Below are 19,523 nucleotides of genomic sequence, written 5' to 3'. Positions count from 1 at the left end.
ATTTGACCCTCGGTGGTATAAATAGGTATACCACTAGATACGTTGTCGATACGATACGTTCATTTTCTTCTTCTTCTTTCTTTGTAGGAACTGCAACAGCTCCTAAAAGGTTGGGCCAGTGACTGTGACTATGTGCCCAGATACGTTCATTTTGAAAACTGCAATAGTCATGTACAAAAATTTGCGAAAAAAACAATTATAATAAAAGTTATAATCATTTGAAGTTAAAAAAAAAAATGTCACTTGACCCCCTTCGGTACGTTTAGTGTCAAACAATGGATATAAATAAATAGGAACTCTTAAGCTGAAATAAGGTTCAATCAAAATTCAAAATTTTCAAAAAAAGAAATCTACAAATTCTTTGTTTCCAGTATAATATTGTTGATTTTTTATACCCCTTAACTTATACAATTTTACTAGCATTTTTAGCAATAAGTTTTGCGTAAAAAATGTACTGAAAAAACTGAGATTTTCGGCTACGGGTTTTCAGGACATAGTAAAGTTGGTAAGTACATATATGTAAAAGTTAAAGAAGTTAAATTCTTCCGACGTTAATAAACCTACACCGTCCTTGATCTTTGATCTTGCCCTTTGCAACAGGCACGTGCATATAACTACAACGCGTTGCCACTTGCCAGCTAATTCATGGGTCAAGTTTTGCGCAGCCGATGAAAAGAATTTGCACCAATAAATGGGTCCTCATGGCAGCAGCTGCTGTTCCATTTATGACACGCTTTTCTTCCGCCAAACCATTCAAGGTATGCAGCCCTCATGGAAGAAATAACAAAAAAAAAAATTACAAAGTTACGCCCAGCTAAAGCAATAATGATGGGCGAACTTGAAATCCACTCAATTACGCGTAGGTATTTCCTTCTTTCAGTGCCTAATTATAGCTTTCCCAAAACACTTTACGAACATTTGGGCAAATTGAGCAAATTGCCAACCGTTTGCCGAGTAATTCACATTAAATACAGCGGCCGCTTTGAAACCTTAGTCCAGGGCGTTGCATCTAGGAAAAGTGATATTGACCGCAAACAATTTCCGAAAATTATAATGCCAGCTTATCGGAGCATATACTTTCGTGTTTTACACTAATTAACGCTTATCGGAACATCATCATCCAGCAGCAGCGGCACAGAAACGAGGCGGTTGCATTTCTTACACCATAACTATACGATAAGAAAAAACTCCCTGCTATGATTGACAGACCAGTGTTTTTTTTTACATTTCGGCTGTTATCTGCTGGACGGGACATGACAAAATAAACATAAACCAAACTCGAGCGATATTTTATCAGCGAACTTCTGGAGGAAAAAAAATTATGCAATCAGAAAACATATCTAGGTCAAACATTGGAAATGGAGACATTTAACGTTTGTTTTTCCTGACATTCCACCATGCTAGCTAATTCGGAAAAAAATCGAGACTTTCAAAAGAATCAATTAACGGAACGAGCAGTATTGACCCCAGTTCGAGGTGTTCGTTGAAGGCTTCGAAGATCTTGACAAAATGATTGCTTGACGTCTTGAAGTGTTCGTTGATTGTAATTAAAATTAAGTCTCATCAAAACGGTAGCGAATTCAAGTGGTCTTGAAACGTGTCTTTGAGCCGTCTCACTGAAGACGCTTTGGCGAGATGTGAAGCTTCCAAACACGTCGTTTCAGTCGGAACCAACAACAACATAAACCACGTGTGAGAAGCAGATGATTCGATGGTGCTGATGATGCTATCAAGGTTACTGTCTTTGCCGATCGTTTGATTCTTTCGTTTCAAGAACAAGCCCCATCGTTTGACGTACTTTGTTTTGAGTGATTCTTGGGAGCTTGAAGTTGAGTGTTTCGCTGAGAATGTTCTCAGTATGGAATACTGTTAAACTGTGTTTGGATCTTATTTGGAAGTCTTTTTTTTTTTTCAAATTAGTTTTGTAAAATTACAAGTTTTTCAATAATCTTTCCATAATCGATGTTTATGAAAAAGAAATATTTAAAGCTAAAATCTAGTAGACAAGACATTGGCATCCCAAGAATACAGAGTCGAATGAAATTCAAAGTGTTTTTTAAGGGCAATATTTTGAAATTATAGTTTAACAGAAAAAAAGCACTTAATATTAAAATATAAAGAGAAATCGAAAAACAGATATGAACCTCAGCTCTAGCTAGGCTTTAAAAAACAAACTTTTTACGATACATTTTTGTTTGCTTTTTAGAAAAAAGCGGATGAAGATCTATTTAAATGACCTTATTGTATGAAATCGCTTATTTTTTTATTTACATAGTATTCCGTCTCACGACATAACTTGAAGAACATAATTCCTAAAGTTCACTCGGTTCATAGCAACCGTTCTCCAATTTCTCGGGCACCCCACGTTCGCCAGATCACGCTCCACTTGGTCTAACCACCTCGCTCGTTGCGCCAACTCTCGTCTTGTTCCTACCGGATTGGTGGTATGAAACCGCTATGAGTTCAAAATTATTGTTCGAAATTTAAAAAAATGTTAAAAAAGGAGGTGACCATATGTATTATAATTAAAATTATCATACTCAAACAAATGTAATTTGTTTGAATTCGAATGGAATTGAACTCAGGGAAAAATATGAAAAAGAATATTCATATTCTGGATTCTACGCATGCAGATTTGAAATTTCAGTTCGAAATTTTAAAATTTATTCAAAAGCCTATACGTTTGAAACCTGGTCCAGAACCTTTTTGCAGCATCTCTCGCTGATAGACTACATCCTTCTGAAGTATATTTTATAAGTTCCAAGCAGGTTGTCAACTTCATTCGTGTAGTTCTTGAAGCGGAAAATGCAAACCAACAAAAAAGTGACAATATTGAAATAAATCAGAGTGATCCATTTTAATTAGCAACAATAAATAGCGGACAAACCACGCAAGATCCAACATTTGGTCGCAATGCTAGTAACCCACTAAGGAAAAACAATATAAAAAAACGAATTTAGAAAGTAAGGAAATTTTAATTTTTTTTGTTAAACTCAAAGGGTTAAAATAGAATGCCGACTTCTGCTTCATGTTCAGGATAGAATAAAAAAAAACGGGCAATCGTTGGAGGTGAGAATAGATAAAAAATGGAAAATATGGGATATTAGTCACCCTACCAACAAAACATTTATTCGAAACCGAGAGTTTGACAAAGAGGTCTGCAACTTTAATTCAGATCCCGAATGATTATTTCCCATTTTCCAGATTTTTTTTCCAGATAGGATATTCGATATAAACTTGGACTCATTATTAATAGATGCTTAAATTTATTAAATCTCCAAAAAACAGCTATAAATCCCATATTATAAACTCTCGCTGGGCTATTTTTTTCGTCATTTAATAAATGAACGAAAATGTGTTAAACAGATTAAAAAAAATAAAACGGGTGAGTGAAAGTTGCAAGATAGAGATAGTTATCTTATTCCAAATTTCAACCTACATATATTAAATAAAATATTGAGATTTAAAAAGTTTTTTAAAATGAAAGCTGAACTTCAGTTTGAAGGATTAAATTTCAGAGGTTTTTTTGCATGTGTTTTGGTTTTGTAAAAATTGTCTAAATAATTAAATTTGCCTTCATCTCATTTTACCGAAACTTGTTTACCAATTCATTTTATCATCTTTTCATGACAAGACTTATATGTGCATCGATTTTTAATCAAAATCTTTTTAAAATTATTCGAATTTCGTCCCCCCCCCCCCTTTCGAGATCACTCACATTTTATATGCTTTTCATATGGGACTCCCTCTCCCTTGAAAACGACAGGGGGTTTCAATACAATAAATAATCTGAAAATGTCAAAATTCGTTCAACAATACAATATATCATGTAACGATTTCAAATCAAATTTAAAAAAAATTTTTTTTTTTTTAATTGTGTGAATTTCGCATGAGAGTCCCCCCTCCTTGAAGTCGGAGCTGTTACAAAAACCGTCTCTAAGTCTAAAAGATTGTGTATACCAAATTTCACATTGATCGGATTCAGTGTCCGGCATTAAAACGCTAATCGCTAATTTATCTGCTCCGTGCTTTTTAGGTAATTTTCTCTGTTGTGGTATGAGCCTACTTGGTTGAATGATTCAGGTAATTTTGTTAAATAAAATCATGCTTTACACAACTTATGTCATTTTTATATTTTTAGGAATGTATAGAAAAATACTAAGACATAATTCTACGTCAGAACAGACACTTGGGCATTTGCTGGGCATTTTTGGCAACTAAATGAAAAAATAAACTATATCGTGAATTTAATGGAAAGTTTAAGTGTTTTACAGGCATAATCAGTATTAAAATATTTTCCTGTAAGTTTTCAAATTAAAGTTGGAAAAGTTGGAGTGTTGAAAAATTGAAAAAAATAAGCCTTAAAAATAAAATATTCATTCTGAAACATAACATGAATACTAGTCACTGAAACTTTGTACAAAATTTTAACCTGTGATTAAAGTGATTAAAGCTTTCCAGATGTTTTTTTAATGTTCTTTTTTTTTAAATTTAGCTTATAAAGCAAAATAACCACACACAAAATTTACCAGATAAGCTTAATCATGATTTCTTGTTCCTATGAATATTTACATATTAACATTTTTGCAGCTCTTCCTCCTTTTTTTTAAATTTACAAAGGTTTTTATTAAAGCATTTTACTTATAAAACTTTTAAGTGTTGTGGGTCTTACATAGAATATTCTAGTCAAATAATTTATGAATTCATGATTCATTGTTTCAAATCCAATTCGAGAATATAGTAATGAGATTCGGTTTTCAATGCTTCCTAAGTTCGCATTTATTTTAAAAATTATTTTTTTATTACCTACACGTTATAAATGACAAATTAAGATAAAATTTTAAGAGCTGATATAAAAACTTATCGTAAACGACCCTAATTCTGCGCAGCTAAGCAATCTGCTTGTACAATCGATACACTTTTTTTCTCCTCAAATTTAGAAATTTCTGTCTCAAAATAACAAAAAGCGCAGGTCTAGTCACGGTATTTGGATTTAAAAATACTATCAAACTTGTTAATTCTGGATTCTTAATTCTTAATGAGGGTTCCCTTCTTAATGAGGGTAGAGTGCCCCAAATAACCCGACATTTGAAAAAGTTGCAGGCTGCAGGCTTAAATTGATCCTAGGCCTAGTATAAGATCTCATGCCGAATTTGGGCCAGATCGGATCACGGGAAGGGTCGCTCAACGAGCCTTAAATTTGTATGGGATTTTAAGACATTTTGTTCGGGTGGAACAAGATAGTCCAGTTTTTCATGCGTAACTTTTGTCTCCTTCGGCCGATTTCTTTTGAAAATGGTTTTTCTTAATGCCTAAACTATGTCAAATATTTCATTCGGGAATTGCGTTTCGATTCGACTTATGATGAAAAAGTTATTAAACTTCAAAAATGGGGTAACTTTTTTCAGGGTGATATTCATCACTGTTAATGCTGCGTCAAAATGTTCGAAGCAGTGTCTCTGATTAATAGTGATGAATATCACCCTTAATAAAAGATAACTATTTTTTAAGCTTAATAACTTTTGTGTCTTAACTTGAATCGAAATGCAATCTTCGGGTGAAACGTTTGTCATAGTTTAGGTTTTAAGAAAAACCGTTTTCAAAAGAAATCGACCGAAGGGGACAAAAGTTATAGCTTAGCTTAGCTTAGCTTGATTGACTACTCACATCCACCTTTAATCATTGAACCCGAAATGCTTTATTTATAGTTTTAAATAACAATTAAAATTAAAAATTCCGTAAGTTTTTTAAGTGTATTTTATCAAAATAGTGTATTTTAACAATAGATATGTATTTTAAATCAAAAGCATTTCGAATTCCATGATCGGAGGCGTGGCTCAGTAGAACTAGTTCCACATCGCCAATGGTTGCTACTCCGTGATTGACCGAGGCCATCAATTCTATTCAAAGGTCAAACGAATGGTGCTTGGGATTAGCAAGCCATTCTCAATGCACAGAACTGATGCTCTCTCTTTTTAACATCAATAACGGCGCCGGCCACGTCCTAGTAGTCAATAGATAGGTTGGAAGAGAGAGAAAAGGATGAAAGATAAATGTTGTGCTTTAGGACCGAGGTCACCTCTGCATCCTAGCAAAAAATTTTTGTTTGGAGGTTTGGGTGAAAGGATATGATCAGGAGACACTTTTGACTAGTGTGATCTTTTTTAAAGCATCCTATTGTCCTACTATTTTAAAGGCAAAATGTTTACTAGTGAAAATTCAAGTGAGTTGAAAGTTATTGAAAAAAAAAAATTGTTAACATTCCCCGTTGATGACAAAAATTTTGCATCTCTTACTAAAATTTATATTCTTGGGGTTGTGCATGCTTCTCTTACTGAGTAAAGCCTGATTACTATGGAAAACATAGATTATCTTATGAAATATTCAAAATTTTGATTGTAACATACTAACTATGAAGTAATGAATAAAATTTTCAAAAAAAAAAAAAAAAAATTCATGTTTTCTTCTACATTTTGTACCTTTTAAGATTCACTCTTTTGAACCAACTTAATGTAAAAAAAGACAAATTATAAAAAGGATCTCTTGTGTTCTTCTATTTTTTTTTAAATTATGTGAATTTTAGTTTTTTAATTAACCTGAATGACAAGAATTGACGATTTTCCTGGATAGAATCCCTAGTGATGATACGTTTCTCACAAACGAAAGCTATTGGTTCGCAAAATCTATGAAATAAAACAATCATATATCAGTAATTTTAGAAAAAAATGAAAACTAGTAAAATGTGACACGTCAAGCATGTTTTCTAGCACTCAGAAATTGTCACTACCCCGTAGTTCACAAATCTTCATTAATCTTGTTCAAACCTGTAAGAGGCTTTACACCGTAAGAACTATCAAGCGCAGATCTATACACTTTTACTAAATTTGAACTATATTGGAAAATTCAACCAACCAATATGCCTAGATGCGTATGATAAACATTACTTTCAAACTACAACTCTATACAATTGTTTTTAGTCCGCACGTCTTTAACAAGAATAACAATAGAAGATTAGACAATTTACAATGAAATGTTATTATTATTTTTTGTTATAAGGATTTCATCGCCTGTGTTCTCACACACCACATAATCACTCTATACACTAACACACACACTAACACACACACACACACTAACACACACACACACAAACACACACACTAACACACACACAAACGCGTACGCACGTATTTAATCAGTTTTCAATTCAACACACAAATTTAAATGAAATGTTTCTTTCGCATGTGCACTAGCTAGACTACCATACATTCATTTTTGTAACAATCGTGTTATCTTTATGAACCCTTCCATAATTTATAAAAAAAAATCAATTCTGTCACCGTTTATAACACCATATAAAACTCGTACTTTTAGGATTTAAGATAATAGTTGAAACAATATTGAAACAGTCAGGCTAGAAACAAAAATGGTAATTCATACGAAAAAAAAAATCGATATGATAGAACGATATACAATTACTTGAACCATTCCATTAAATTGCTTCCTAATAAAAATCCAATAAGAACTGTTTACAGTTGTCAGAATCGTTAAGGCTGATGTCATGCTGAAGCAACTAGCAACGCGACCTACAACGCAACGTTCACACGACTAACCAGCTCTCATTTGATCTCCATGGAAATCGCGCAGACCTGTCATACTGGTTGCTTTGAGTAGCGCGACCAATCTGATGCCAATGTGTTTAGTAGCGCGACTAGTAGGAAATCCAATAGGAACATTGTTTTTTCTCGATTTGAAGCAGTGATTCCGGGTTTTACGCACAATAGTACGAAGATCTGTCCGAACTTGTGATAATAAACAAAAAACTATCTTAATCGGCGAGAAAATTTTCATGAATTCTTAGTTCCGGCAAAAAAACAAGGAATTTTGTCGGTTCAAATTTCGGCATTCTTGCAATCCGGGTCGTGATTTGATGAGTTTTTGATGGCTCCGGAAAGAAAGGAGACGATTCAAAGCATTATCAGATGTAGAGAAGTGATGATTTGTAGGGAATTTCAAAGTGACAGGTCGCGCCAGCATGACATACCAATGCAATGCAACGCAATCTTATTGGAACGTTGCGTTGCGTTGCGTTGCTAGTTGTTTCAGCATGACATCAGCCTAACGTTCACCCATCCGCATGCGTGCGCGTGTATGTGTATGCGGTTGAATGAATAACATGAGCCCTGTTCATCTTGTTGGAACTTTCTTACCTTATCACTCACCGGTGTTTAGACACTCCTACCCACCCGTCGTCTTCTTCATGGAATAAACTTTCACAATAACACATATGATACACTCCTTAACACTGCCTAGTACTGGATTACACTTCTCCACCGCAGCAAAAACATATTCAACCAATCAAACATATCACATTAAAAGTCACCTCTTCCTCCACTCGACCGAGAGCTAGCAAATTTCTGTGTGTACCGAGACAAAAACGCGACAACAATTCAAGGCAAAGCCGTTTCATTTCTTCTGCTCCTGACTATTGTGATTCAAACCGGAGAAAAATGTTATCGCTATCTTCAACATTTTAAAACCAATTTTCTTTTGAAACATGGATGAAGAGAAAAATCATCATGCATCATCATGAAAAAAAAAACAATTACCGGCACCCGTAATAGCAGTCAAACCGATCTTACCGAAAATGAGCAGGATGTTTAGTTGAATTTGCGTAAAGGGAATAATCATTCATCCCACACCCACATACAACGGCTTCGTTCAATCATGCAATGAATTCAAGTCCGAAACATCCACCAGGACGAAAGTGTTCAATAGGAGTTACGCATAAATAACGTAAAATGAATGACCATCTGAATTTTTCACTTTCAAAACAGCAATCTTTAAATTCTAAACCGAATGCTGTTATTTTCATTTGTATATAAAGTTCCGTGACAATAATATGAACGCATGTTAAATAGAATGTAAATGAAATAACGAAATTTAATATCTTATATATAAGTGAGTAATAAAGCATATTGCAATGCCATAACTAATAACTTAAAACAACTACGCTTCATATGCAATGTGTAACTGTAACTGTGTAGCTGTAATTTTGATTTATCTGCCAGTATGTAAAAAGCACACATTATTAAAAGCCACTACGATATTTAAACGTAAGAAAATCTAGTGTTACCGAAATACAAGTAATGGCGAAATCGCAGAAAATATTATTTTACGTTTGTAGTACACCATTTAAAAATTATTGATAAACTTGGAACACAAAAAAAAAATCGTTTTGGATTCCATTTGCTTAGAGTAAGTTAAACTTATCTTGATGATTTTTTCAAAGCCGATTCTTTTCTAAGCCCTTCTGAAAAGACAGCCCGGACACTCGGAATAGACGTCATAACTTGAATGAATAATCTAATTTAGCAAAATGAACTCTGAATAAATCCATGATGAAAAACTAAAGAGTAAAAGAGACAACACAACACACGCGTCGACCGTCCATTAAAATTTTCAAGACCGAACCGATTTCTAATACTGAAATTTAACTTATTGAGGATTTTTTTTAAATAAACTTTAACACTCCCTCAATGGATATTCGAAAGCCTCACAAAATAACACAAATTCGCGCGAAAACTCGGAAGAAATCCCTGCAAAACCTTTAAATTATTGAGACTCTAAACGCGACGCGTGTCGCTTGTAACTTCAAGTTTCTGCTGATCTCTCGACCGAAGGGGACAAAAGTTATATATGAAAAACTAGATTTTCATGTTCTTCCCGAACAAAATGTCTCAAAATCCCATCCAAATCTTAGGCTCGTTGAGGGACCCCTTCCCGTGATCCGATCTGGCCCAAATTTAGCATGAGACCTCGTACTAGACCCAGGAACAATTTAAACCTGCAACGCATAACTTTTTCAAATGTCGGGTCATTTGGGGCACTCTAATGGACAGGTTTATTAAATTCTTACCCAATACTATTATTTTCTTCAATTCAAATAACACGACAGAAAAGGATTGAAGCCGTTAATTCTTTTAGTTCAAAATAGTTTTCAAAATAGTTAATTCGTTCTGAAACGATTTTCAAAATATTTCTAAAGCTTTTTTCAAAAAGCCTATCGTTGTTTGCGCTTGCTTAAGACTTAGCAACTTGTTGAAATAACATTTTATTGACAGAACAGCGTTTACCTTAAAACCACTTTTTCCAAAATAACAAATTAGATTTTTTCACATATTTTCTATTATTTTTCACCGGTGAATATTAAATCTGGTGAAAATAAAAAAAAAATAAGTTCATTTTCTTTCATCTTCATTTTCATTTATCTCTATTCACGCTTTTTTTTAAATAATTGGATATAAATTAGGCCCGAACAAATAACATTTTTTTCTTTGGTCACACACCCCTTTGAAATTTCCTAAAATCCGAAGGGGGGAAAAAATAATTTTTGATGTATTTTATGGAAATATTGAAAAATTTATCAAATATTCGAAAGATTACAAGAGCAAAAAACAGATTGTGGAAGATGGAAGTTTTATCACTTTTTGTTGATTTTTCGATTAAAAATTACTTGATTTATAAGTTTTGTGCAATGATATAGTATGTATGATATAGTATATTTTGTTGCTTACAATCTTTCGTGTAATTTATTCCAATTTATTTAATTTATTTTTTTTTCTTTATTTGAGAGGTTTTCAGCCACAGGCTGGTTCGCTAAGCTCCAATTTATTTGTTTTTATTTTTTATTATCCCCCCCCCCCTCGCGATGTTCCAACTCTGAGTTATTATTGTTTAAGAATAATGTTATCTATTAGTCTATTATCTTGGTTCAAAATCAGCGTCAACCAAAATGAAAAAAATCAGCATCAATCAAATCTAAGAATTTTGATATTTGATCCTTTTGACTTGTTTCTACAGCGATGTAAATCGTAAAAAGCTATCCTTTAAAAATCTGCAGTCATAAAAGCATTGTACAAAAAATCGCTTTGGTCATCAAGTTCAAATATCAATTTGGCACTATTTTTATTATGTCTGTTTCAGTCAAATAAATCATATTAGCGACGGATATGTTTTTCAATAGCTGTCCGCCAACAGTAACGTTGATATAAAGCCACAATTGAAGTAAAGATGGAAAAACTACTACAGTGAGCGAAATAGTACCACTGTTACGGCATAACTGGCGGACCTCGCTGAACAAACCTAATACTCTCGGACTTGAAAGTGACATTTCTCTTGATATAGAAAATAAGGGGAAGAAATATAAGAATACTAATTTGGATTATCATCTTGGCGGAAAACTACATACAGTGTGCTTGGGATTTAAATAAACTTCAATTTCCCTTCAAAAGTAGTTAACACTCACACATTCTGTAGGTAAATATTTAAATTAGTAGCTTAGAAACTTTAACCATAATAAAATCTATAAAAATAGGTGATTTCCCAAACCGAAATATAAGAGGACACAATTTGTAAATTCGAGGTTAGGACACCATCAAGTGTGAGTAGCATATTTTCTCATAATCTACTAAACTATTTCTAATAAAAATGTATAGTTTTAGCTATATTTCACACCCAGAATCGCGGTGTATTTTCGCTCAAAAAAGGTGGCAAAACCCCCCCAACAAATCTAAAAAATTGATGTCCAATATGCCGGCCGGAAAACCACAGAATGGCGCTAACCGCAGTACGGAAGATGCGACAATATCGAATGCTCAAGGTGGTATTTCGAATTGTCAGGCATGTACAAAACCGGATACGGACAAGATGGTCATGTGTGATTCGTGTGACCGTTGGTACCACTATGAATGTGCGGGCGTAGGTGACAGTGTCTGCGACAAAAGCTTTGTTTGTACGATGTGCAAATCCTCCGGAAAGGATCCAGTCGATGCGGCCGTAGAAAAGGAACGAAATGAGCAGGCGGAACCGTCTTTGAGCAGCGCAACGAGCTCAAGAGTAGGTTCAAGCGTATTTTCTACCCGATCCCGGGCACGTTTGACTTTGAAGAAGCTTGAGGCCGAACGAGTTTTGCTGCAGAAGCAACTCGATATGGAACGTCGAGCCAAACTTGCCGAACAGGAGTTGGAATTCGAGAAACGTCAGCTCCAACTGGACCAGGAGTTTCATCGCGAGAAGTTTCGACAACTTGAAGCGGAGATTGAAAAAGCTGAGAACGCATCTCAAAGTCGCAAGTCAGTGATATGTGGGGTCGAGAAGGTCGAGCAATGGCAGATTGGATTACGTGAAGGTGGCGGGTGTTCGACTATGCAGCAACCCCAGAGACCAACATCGCAACCGTTGACGTCAGGTATTCCCGAGAACGACGTTACGCAAGGTAGGCGACGAAACATTAAGATGCTAGCAGACAAGCATGATTACCAGCAGGGTTTAGGAAATTTTAAGCAGTCTCAAAATACAGGAGCGATTCCTAAAGTTCCCTCTCAGAGAGTTAGCGACAAGTTAGACAAGCCAGTCATTTCCGCATTCCGGAACCAAAACTGTTCGTTAGACATTTCCCCTATTATTCATGATAATATCGAACGCGTAGAGAACGAATTTCTGCCAAAACCAGTTTTATCCGGTTTACGACAAAGTACACAGTATCTGCCTCAAAATTCATCGCGTTTTTATCCCGATTTTGTATCAAAAGTGGCTCCTGATGAAAGTGCGCAGAATATAGAAGCTAAAAAACATACCTCTAGTGGGAGAGTGCAAGAAATCAACCCACGCAGTGCAGTGAGAAGCAGCGGCGGTGCGGAGGTGGAGTATTTTGGAAACCGGTCAACCGAAGGCGAACCCAGTTCGAGAAGCAATTCCAGGAGTAGTCCGACACATCAACAGCTGCTAGCCCGTCAGGTGATGCCGAAAGAGTTGCCAGTGTTCGATGGCACCCCAGAAGAGTGGCCACAATTCATCAGCGCGTTCCAGACAACATCAGATGCCTGCGGATTTTCTGACGTCGAGAATCTCATGAGGCTGCAGAGGAGTTTAAAAGGTCCAGCCAAAGAAGCTGTTCAGTGCGAGTTGATGATACCTGCCGCCGTCCCGAGCATTATCGATACCCTACAAATGCTGTATGGAAGACCGGAGCTATTGGTTTACTCACTGCTACAAAAGATTCGACAAGTTCCTGCGCCGAGAAACGACCGTTTAGAGACCCTGATTCACTTTGGAATAGCCGTGAAGAATCTGTGTATGCATTTGGTAGTTGCTAATCAAACGGAACAGTTGAATAATCCGTCACTGTTATTCGAGTTGGTGCAGAAGCTTCCAGATGACATGAAATTGGAATGGGCGCTACATATGGAGAAGAATAAGATCAATGACCTGCAAACTTTTCTACGTACATGTCACGGTTAGCATCGGCCGCGACGAAAGTAACAATGAAGTCGAAATTACCAGGTGCCAAAACAAGCTCGTTGATTGGCAGTAAAACCGACAAACCAAGTTTGAAACCTTTCTGTGGAGCACATGCCGAGGAAAACTCATCATCCGGATACGAACCAGCTGACATTGAGAGAAGTACCAACGCCGTCGAAGGCACCAGAAGTTTTCAGCGATCAATGAATCCTACCTGCTTCATCTGTAAGGACCCGTCACATCGCGTAAAAGACTGTTGTGAGTTTCGAAAGCTGTCCGTCGAAAATCGCTGGAACAAGATAAAGGAGTTAGGGATTTGCCGAACCTGTCTAGGATACCATGGGCGACGACCGTGTAAATCATCAAAATTGTGCGACAAAGACAATTGTTATGGGAAACATCACACCCTACTACACTTGACTACGGCAGCAGGCGGAAATCAGCAGGGACATATAGAAGCGGTAATTAGTCATCATCGTTCCGGCCAATCTGCGCTTTTTCGGATGCTTCCAGTAACTCTATACGGGAACGGCAAATCCATAGAAGTTGTTGCCTTCATCGACGACGGTTCATCCATGACGCTGATGGACGAAGATATAGCGAAGCAGTTAGACATCAAAGGCGAACTAGCTCCACTTTGCCTTCGATGGACGGGAAACATCACACGTAGTGAAGCCGAATCCCAGCGGGCCAGCTTGACCATTTCAGCCACATCGAAATCGCAAAAATTTCCAATCCACGTACGTACGGTTTCTAGCTTAAATCTCCCGAAACAGACGGTTTGCTACGCTAAGCTAGTGCAAGAATACCCCCATATTAAAGGACTACCAATACAGGATTATAACAACGCTACTCCAAGGATTCTAATAGGAAATGATAATTCCCATGTTGGGGCAACGTTGAAGATCCGAGAAGGAGCTCCTGGCGATCCTATTGCATCGAAATGTCGCTTAGGGTGGTCGATCTACGGCGCTACGGGAAAAATAACGACTGAAGCAAAAACATTCCACATCTGTGAATGCAACTGCGACGAAAAATTGCAGAATTTAGTGAAGGAGTTCTTTTCGACAGAAAGTGTAGAGACATCTGGAAGCAAATATACCAAGTCAAAGGAAGATGAACGAGCGATTAGAATCATGGAGGAGACCACGACTCGTTGCGGTCAAAGATTTGAGACGGGCCTTATTTGGAAGTACGACGATTTTGAATTTCCTGCGAGTCGAGCTATGGCCGAACGGCGGCTACGATGTTTGGAGCGACGAATGCAGAAAGATCCAATCATTGGAGAGAGCGTAAGGAGACAGATGGCGGAGTACTTGCAAAAAGGGTACATTCATAAGGCTACCGAGGAGGAACTAGTTTCGGCGGACGAAAGACGGGCATGGTATCTACCATTAGGCGTGGCTCTAAACCCCAAAAAACCTTCGAAGATTCGAATATTTTGTGACGCAGCAGCTAGAGTGGATGGTGTGTCACTCAACGACATGCTATTAACAGGGCCGGATTTATTGAGTTCGCTACCGGGTGTTCTGTTAGGATTTAGAGAACGAGCGATAGCCATCTGCGCAGACTTAATGGAGATGTTCCACCAGGTGCGGATACGCGCAGAAGATCGAAATTCGCAGCGCTTGTTGTGGCGTAAATCTCCAGAAGATCCCATCGAAGTCTATTTCATGGATGTCGCCACCTTCGGGTCAACGTGTTCTCCTAGCTCGGCCCAATTTATTAAAAACCGCAATGCGAAGGAGTATGCAAACGAGTATCCTGAGGCAGCAGAGGCCATAATTGGGCATCATTACGTCGACGATTGGATGGATAGCACAGAAACAGTAGAAAAAGGAGTGAAACTGGCGGCGGAGGTGGAATATGTTCATGCACAAGCGGGATTTAAGATTCACAATTGGCTTTCTAATTCTCAAAAGTTACTGGAACGAATAGGCGTTCGAAATTCGGCGGACATAAAACATCTCAACTTGCATAACGAGGCACAACGGGTACTAGGAATGCTGTGGCATCCGACAGAGGATGTATTTGTGTATTCCATGAATAAAACGCTGGAGATTCCACATCCAACAAAGCGAGAAGTTCTGAGAGCAGTTATGTCACTTTTTGACCCCTTGGGACTGCTCGCTTTTGTCGTAATTCATGGCAAAGTGTTGATCCAGGACATATGGCGATCGAAAACGAATTGGGACGAGAGGATTCCAGAAGAATTACGAGAAAGATGGCAGCAGTGGACACGGCAGTTCGAAAAACTTAAGGAGGTGAAAATCAATCGTTGCTATTTTCCCAACTGCGTCGAGAGCGAATTTGAGGACATGCAGTTGCATATTTTTGGGGATGCAAGCGAACAAGCTTATGCGTGTGTTGCCTATCTTCGTGCACGTATCAACGGCCGAACACAATGTGCTCTTGTATCAGGGAAAACGAAGGTTGCTCCGTTGAAGACGATTTCCATACCCCGTCTAGAACTTCAAGCCGCAATTCTCGGAGTTAGAATGGCACAGATGATTAAAGAACACCATAGATTTGGCATCAAACGCACGATTTATTGGACTGATTCCCAAACAGTTCTTTCATGGATTAACTCGGAACATCGAAGATTTCGGCAATATGTTGCTTGTCGGGTAGGAGAAATTTTGACGAAGACGAATGCTGAAGATTGGAGGTGGTTACCATCGAAAGAAAACGTAGCCGACGACGCTACCAAATGGGGTCGAGGACCTAACCTGTCGCCGGAGGCCCGATGGTTTCAAGGACCGTCTTTCCTACATTCGGCAGAAGAAGAGTGGCCTGTTAACTCTGCAGTGAAAGGTGAAACGGAAGAAGAGATGACTGAATGTCTGGTGCACGTTATGCAATCTGGGAGCAGTATTCCGCTTGTTAATTGGAAGTTCTTCTCTTCATGGCAACGATTGTGGCGAGCAGTAGCGACGGTTCTGAAGTACTTCAATATTTTGCGTTGCCATGTCATTGGTCAAGTTCCATCCTCTGGACCTCTGACTTGTGAACTGCTTGCAAAAGCTGAGACTACAATTTTCCGGTGTGTTCAACTCGATGTGTATCAACGAGAATGGGCGATACTGCAGGATATGAAGAAAGTGAAGCCTGCAACACGAGGCCGAAGTGAGATCAGCAAGGATAGTAAACTGTTCAAACTCTCCCCTTTCTTGGACGAACACGGAGTCATACGGCTAGAAAGTCGAATCGTCGCAGCTTCCTACGCGGCGTTTGATACCAGATATCCTATAATTTTACCCAAGGATCATCCTGTCACCCTACTTTTAGTAGAAGCCATGCATAAGCGATACCTTCATGCCAACAGGGAAACCGTCGTGAACGAAATCCGGCAGCGGTTCCATATCCCTAATCTTCGAAGTGTAGTGCGAAAGGTAACCAAGTCCTGCCGAGTGTGCCAGATCAGAAACGCAAAACCCGTGGTTCCCAGAATGGCTCCCCTGCCGGCCGCTAGGTTGCAAGCATTTGTTAAACCGTTTACGTTCATAGGTTTGGATTACTTCGGTCCGATAAATGTGCGTATTGGAAGAAGCCTGGTTAAGAGGTGGGTGGCGTTGTTCACTTGCCTAACGATACGGGCAATCCATTTGGAAGTGGTCCATTCTCTCACCACCGAGTCATGCAAAATGGCCATCCGTCGGTTTATTGTATGCCATGGATCGCCCCTTGAAATTTATAGCGACAACGGAACCAACTTCGTGGGTGCCAGCAACGATCTTCGGTCGAAAATAGATTCCGAACAACTCGCTGAGAGTTTCACGAATGCGTCAACGAAGTGGATATTCAACCCGCCTTCCGCACCACACATGGGAGGCGCATGGGAGCGGTTAGTTCGTTCGGTCAAAGTAGCCATGGCTTCGATACAAACTAATAGGAACCCAGATGAGGAAACCTTCGTAACGATCGTTAGAGAGGCGCAGGGCATTGTAAATTCTAGACCGCTAACTTTCATTCCCATTGATGGCGAATCCCAAGAAGCCCTCACGCCGAATCACTTTATTATGCTGAGCTCCAGCGGGGTGACTCAGGTACCGAAAAGATTAGCAGATGAAAAACAGGCGCATCGCAACAACTGGGGCCACTTGAACGTGATGGTCGATCAATTTTGGAGAAGATGGATTAAGGAGTACCTGCCTACTATTTCTCGACGCACCAAATGGTTCCAGGACACGCCTCCTATAGAAAAGGGAGACTTGGTGGTGATAGTCAACGATACAGAACGGAATGGCTGGATACGTGGACGAGTGATTGGATTCATCGAAGCGAAGGATGGGCGTAGACGTCAAGCGGCAGTACAAACATCAAAGGGAGTGATGACGAGGCCGATGGCAAAGTTAGCACGACTGGACTTGAGTGCTGGTAACACGAGGGCAGCGGATACATCCTCTGACCTGTTTTACGGGCGGGGGGATGTTACGGCATAACTGGCGGACCTCGCTGAACAAACCTAATACTCTCGGACTTGAAAGTGACATTTCTCTTGATATAGAAAATAAGGGGAAGAAATATAAGAATACTAATTTGGATTATCATCTTGGCGGAAAACTACATACAGTGTGCTTGGGATTTAAATAAACTTCAATTTCCCTTCAAAAGTAGTTAACACTCACACATTCTGTAGGTAAATATTTAAATTAGTAGCTTAGAAACTTTAACCATAATAAAATCTATAAAAATAGGTGATTTCCCAAACCGAAATATAAGAGGACACAATTTGTAAATTCGAGGTTAGGACACCATCAAGTGTGAGTAGCATATTTTCTCATAATCTACTAAACTATTTCTAATAAAAATGTATAGTTTTAGCTATATTTCACACCCAGAATCGCGGTGTATTTTCGCTCAAAAAAGGTGGCAAAACCCCCCCAACAACCACTACGTGCTTTGCTTGTTAAAATATGAATGATTGAAAATCAAAAAAAATGTCTTCTACAATTTGTTTTGAATTTAATGGAGTTTAACGGATAAATCAAGCATAAGTTTACTTTTTTTGAACGTAGCAATTGGCGTTGAGGACCTAAAAACACGAAAAAAGGGTGCAAAATAAGAATAATACCACTTGTGTTCCCATAATACTATTCTTTTACGGCAAAGCCCCAACCAACGAGGATGGCCCAAATACATTGGTCTAGGTCTGCCTGGGCTTCCTAGGTGTACTTGAAAGCTAGGGGTGATCCCTTAGCCCCGTCCGTCACGCGACAGCGTGAAGGACAATATATCTTTCAAGTCCAAACGCGCTGCGTAAGGAATCGAATACCAAAACGGTTTTTTGAAGGTCCATGGCACCCAAACCTTAAACAAAACAGAATTTTGGTTCTAAATAAAATAAATTTAGTTGGAAACTTTCAAATCTGTGGTTTCATTTAAAAAATCATTTTGAAAAATTAAATTTCCAATCATATAAAATTTACAAGAATTCATTAGAAAAATTAAAAAAAATACTAGAGGAAGAGATCTGGGATTTGTGCCATTCTGGGGAAAAAAATATTCTGAAAAATGGTGCATTCTGGGGATTTTTTTTTCTAGGAAATAGTTCATTCTGAGGTTTGATTTCGGATATTTGTCATTCTGGGGAAAATTCATTCTAGGCAAAGGTTTTCGGGTAACAGGGGTAAAATCCGTAGATAAACTGGAAGCATTTTCGTGGAGGTAAAAAAAAATTGTGATATTTTTTAAGTTAAGGGAGACTTGATCCTCTATTGAAGGAGACTTGATCTTTATTAAGGAAGCTCTAATCTTTGGAAAAAATAGAACAAAACCCAAGGCAGAATGTCATTTGACTATTTTTGCCATGTTTGTTCTGATTTCACTGTTTATAACTGTCAGAAGAAAAAAATTATGTAACTTTGTCTCAATCCTAATGAAGTTGCATACTTAATGGCGCTATTTTCTAAAACTAAGAGAAAATTTATTATTTTAGCCTTTTTCTTCATATAATTGTTAAATAAATAAGAGTTATTGGATAGTTAGTAATCTCGTAATCAGCAATGATCACGATCCATTCAGAAGAAGAATAAACTGTTTTGAACCCTAGGGATCAATTGTACCCAAAATCAACATTTTATAAAACTTTCCCCAAAAAAAGTTGAGAGTTTTCCATTGCTTTGGAAATATGGTATTATGAAGTTCATATTACACTCGAGCGATTGATGTATTGGAATAAATAGTTTTGTTATAATTTTTCCATGTAAGGAACATTTTAA

The 19,523-nt window shown here is 37.8% G+C and overlaps 2 protein-coding genes across 4 annotated transcripts in view; one reads left to right on the top strand and one right to left on the bottom strand.

Annotated features, from left to right (window-relative positions):
* The window catches only part of LOC129743863 (rho GTPase-activating protein conundrum), a 352,674-nt gene that overhangs the window by 244,296 nt on the left and 88,855 nt on the right, over positions 1-19,523 (bottom strand). The gene's annotated exons all lie outside the window — the stretch shown is intronic.
* LOC129742470 (uncharacterized) lies at positions 13,326-17,744 on the top strand. Its single transcript, XM_055734370.1, has one exon. The coding sequence runs from the start codon at positions 13,326-13,328 to the stop codon at positions 17,742-17,744; it is 4,419 nt and encodes a 1,472-aa protein (XP_055590345.1).

Source organism: Uranotaenia lowii, chromosome 2 (genome assembly GCF_029784155.1).
Source record: "Uranotaenia lowii strain MFRU-FL chromosome 2, ASM2978415v1, whole genome shotgun sequence".
In the NCBI taxonomy this organism is placed as follows: domain Eukaryota; kingdom Metazoa; phylum Arthropoda; class Insecta; order Diptera; family Culicidae; genus Uranotaenia; species Uranotaenia lowii.
Note: the sequence above shows the minus strand (reverse complement) of the source record. Positions and strands in the feature narration are given on the sequence as shown.

Excerpts from the sequence above, each read along its gene's own strand:
- LOC129742470 (XM_055734370.1), top strand. The coding sequence starts at position 13,326 with ATGAAGTCGAAATTACCAGGTGCCAAAACAAGCTCGTTGATTGGCAGT.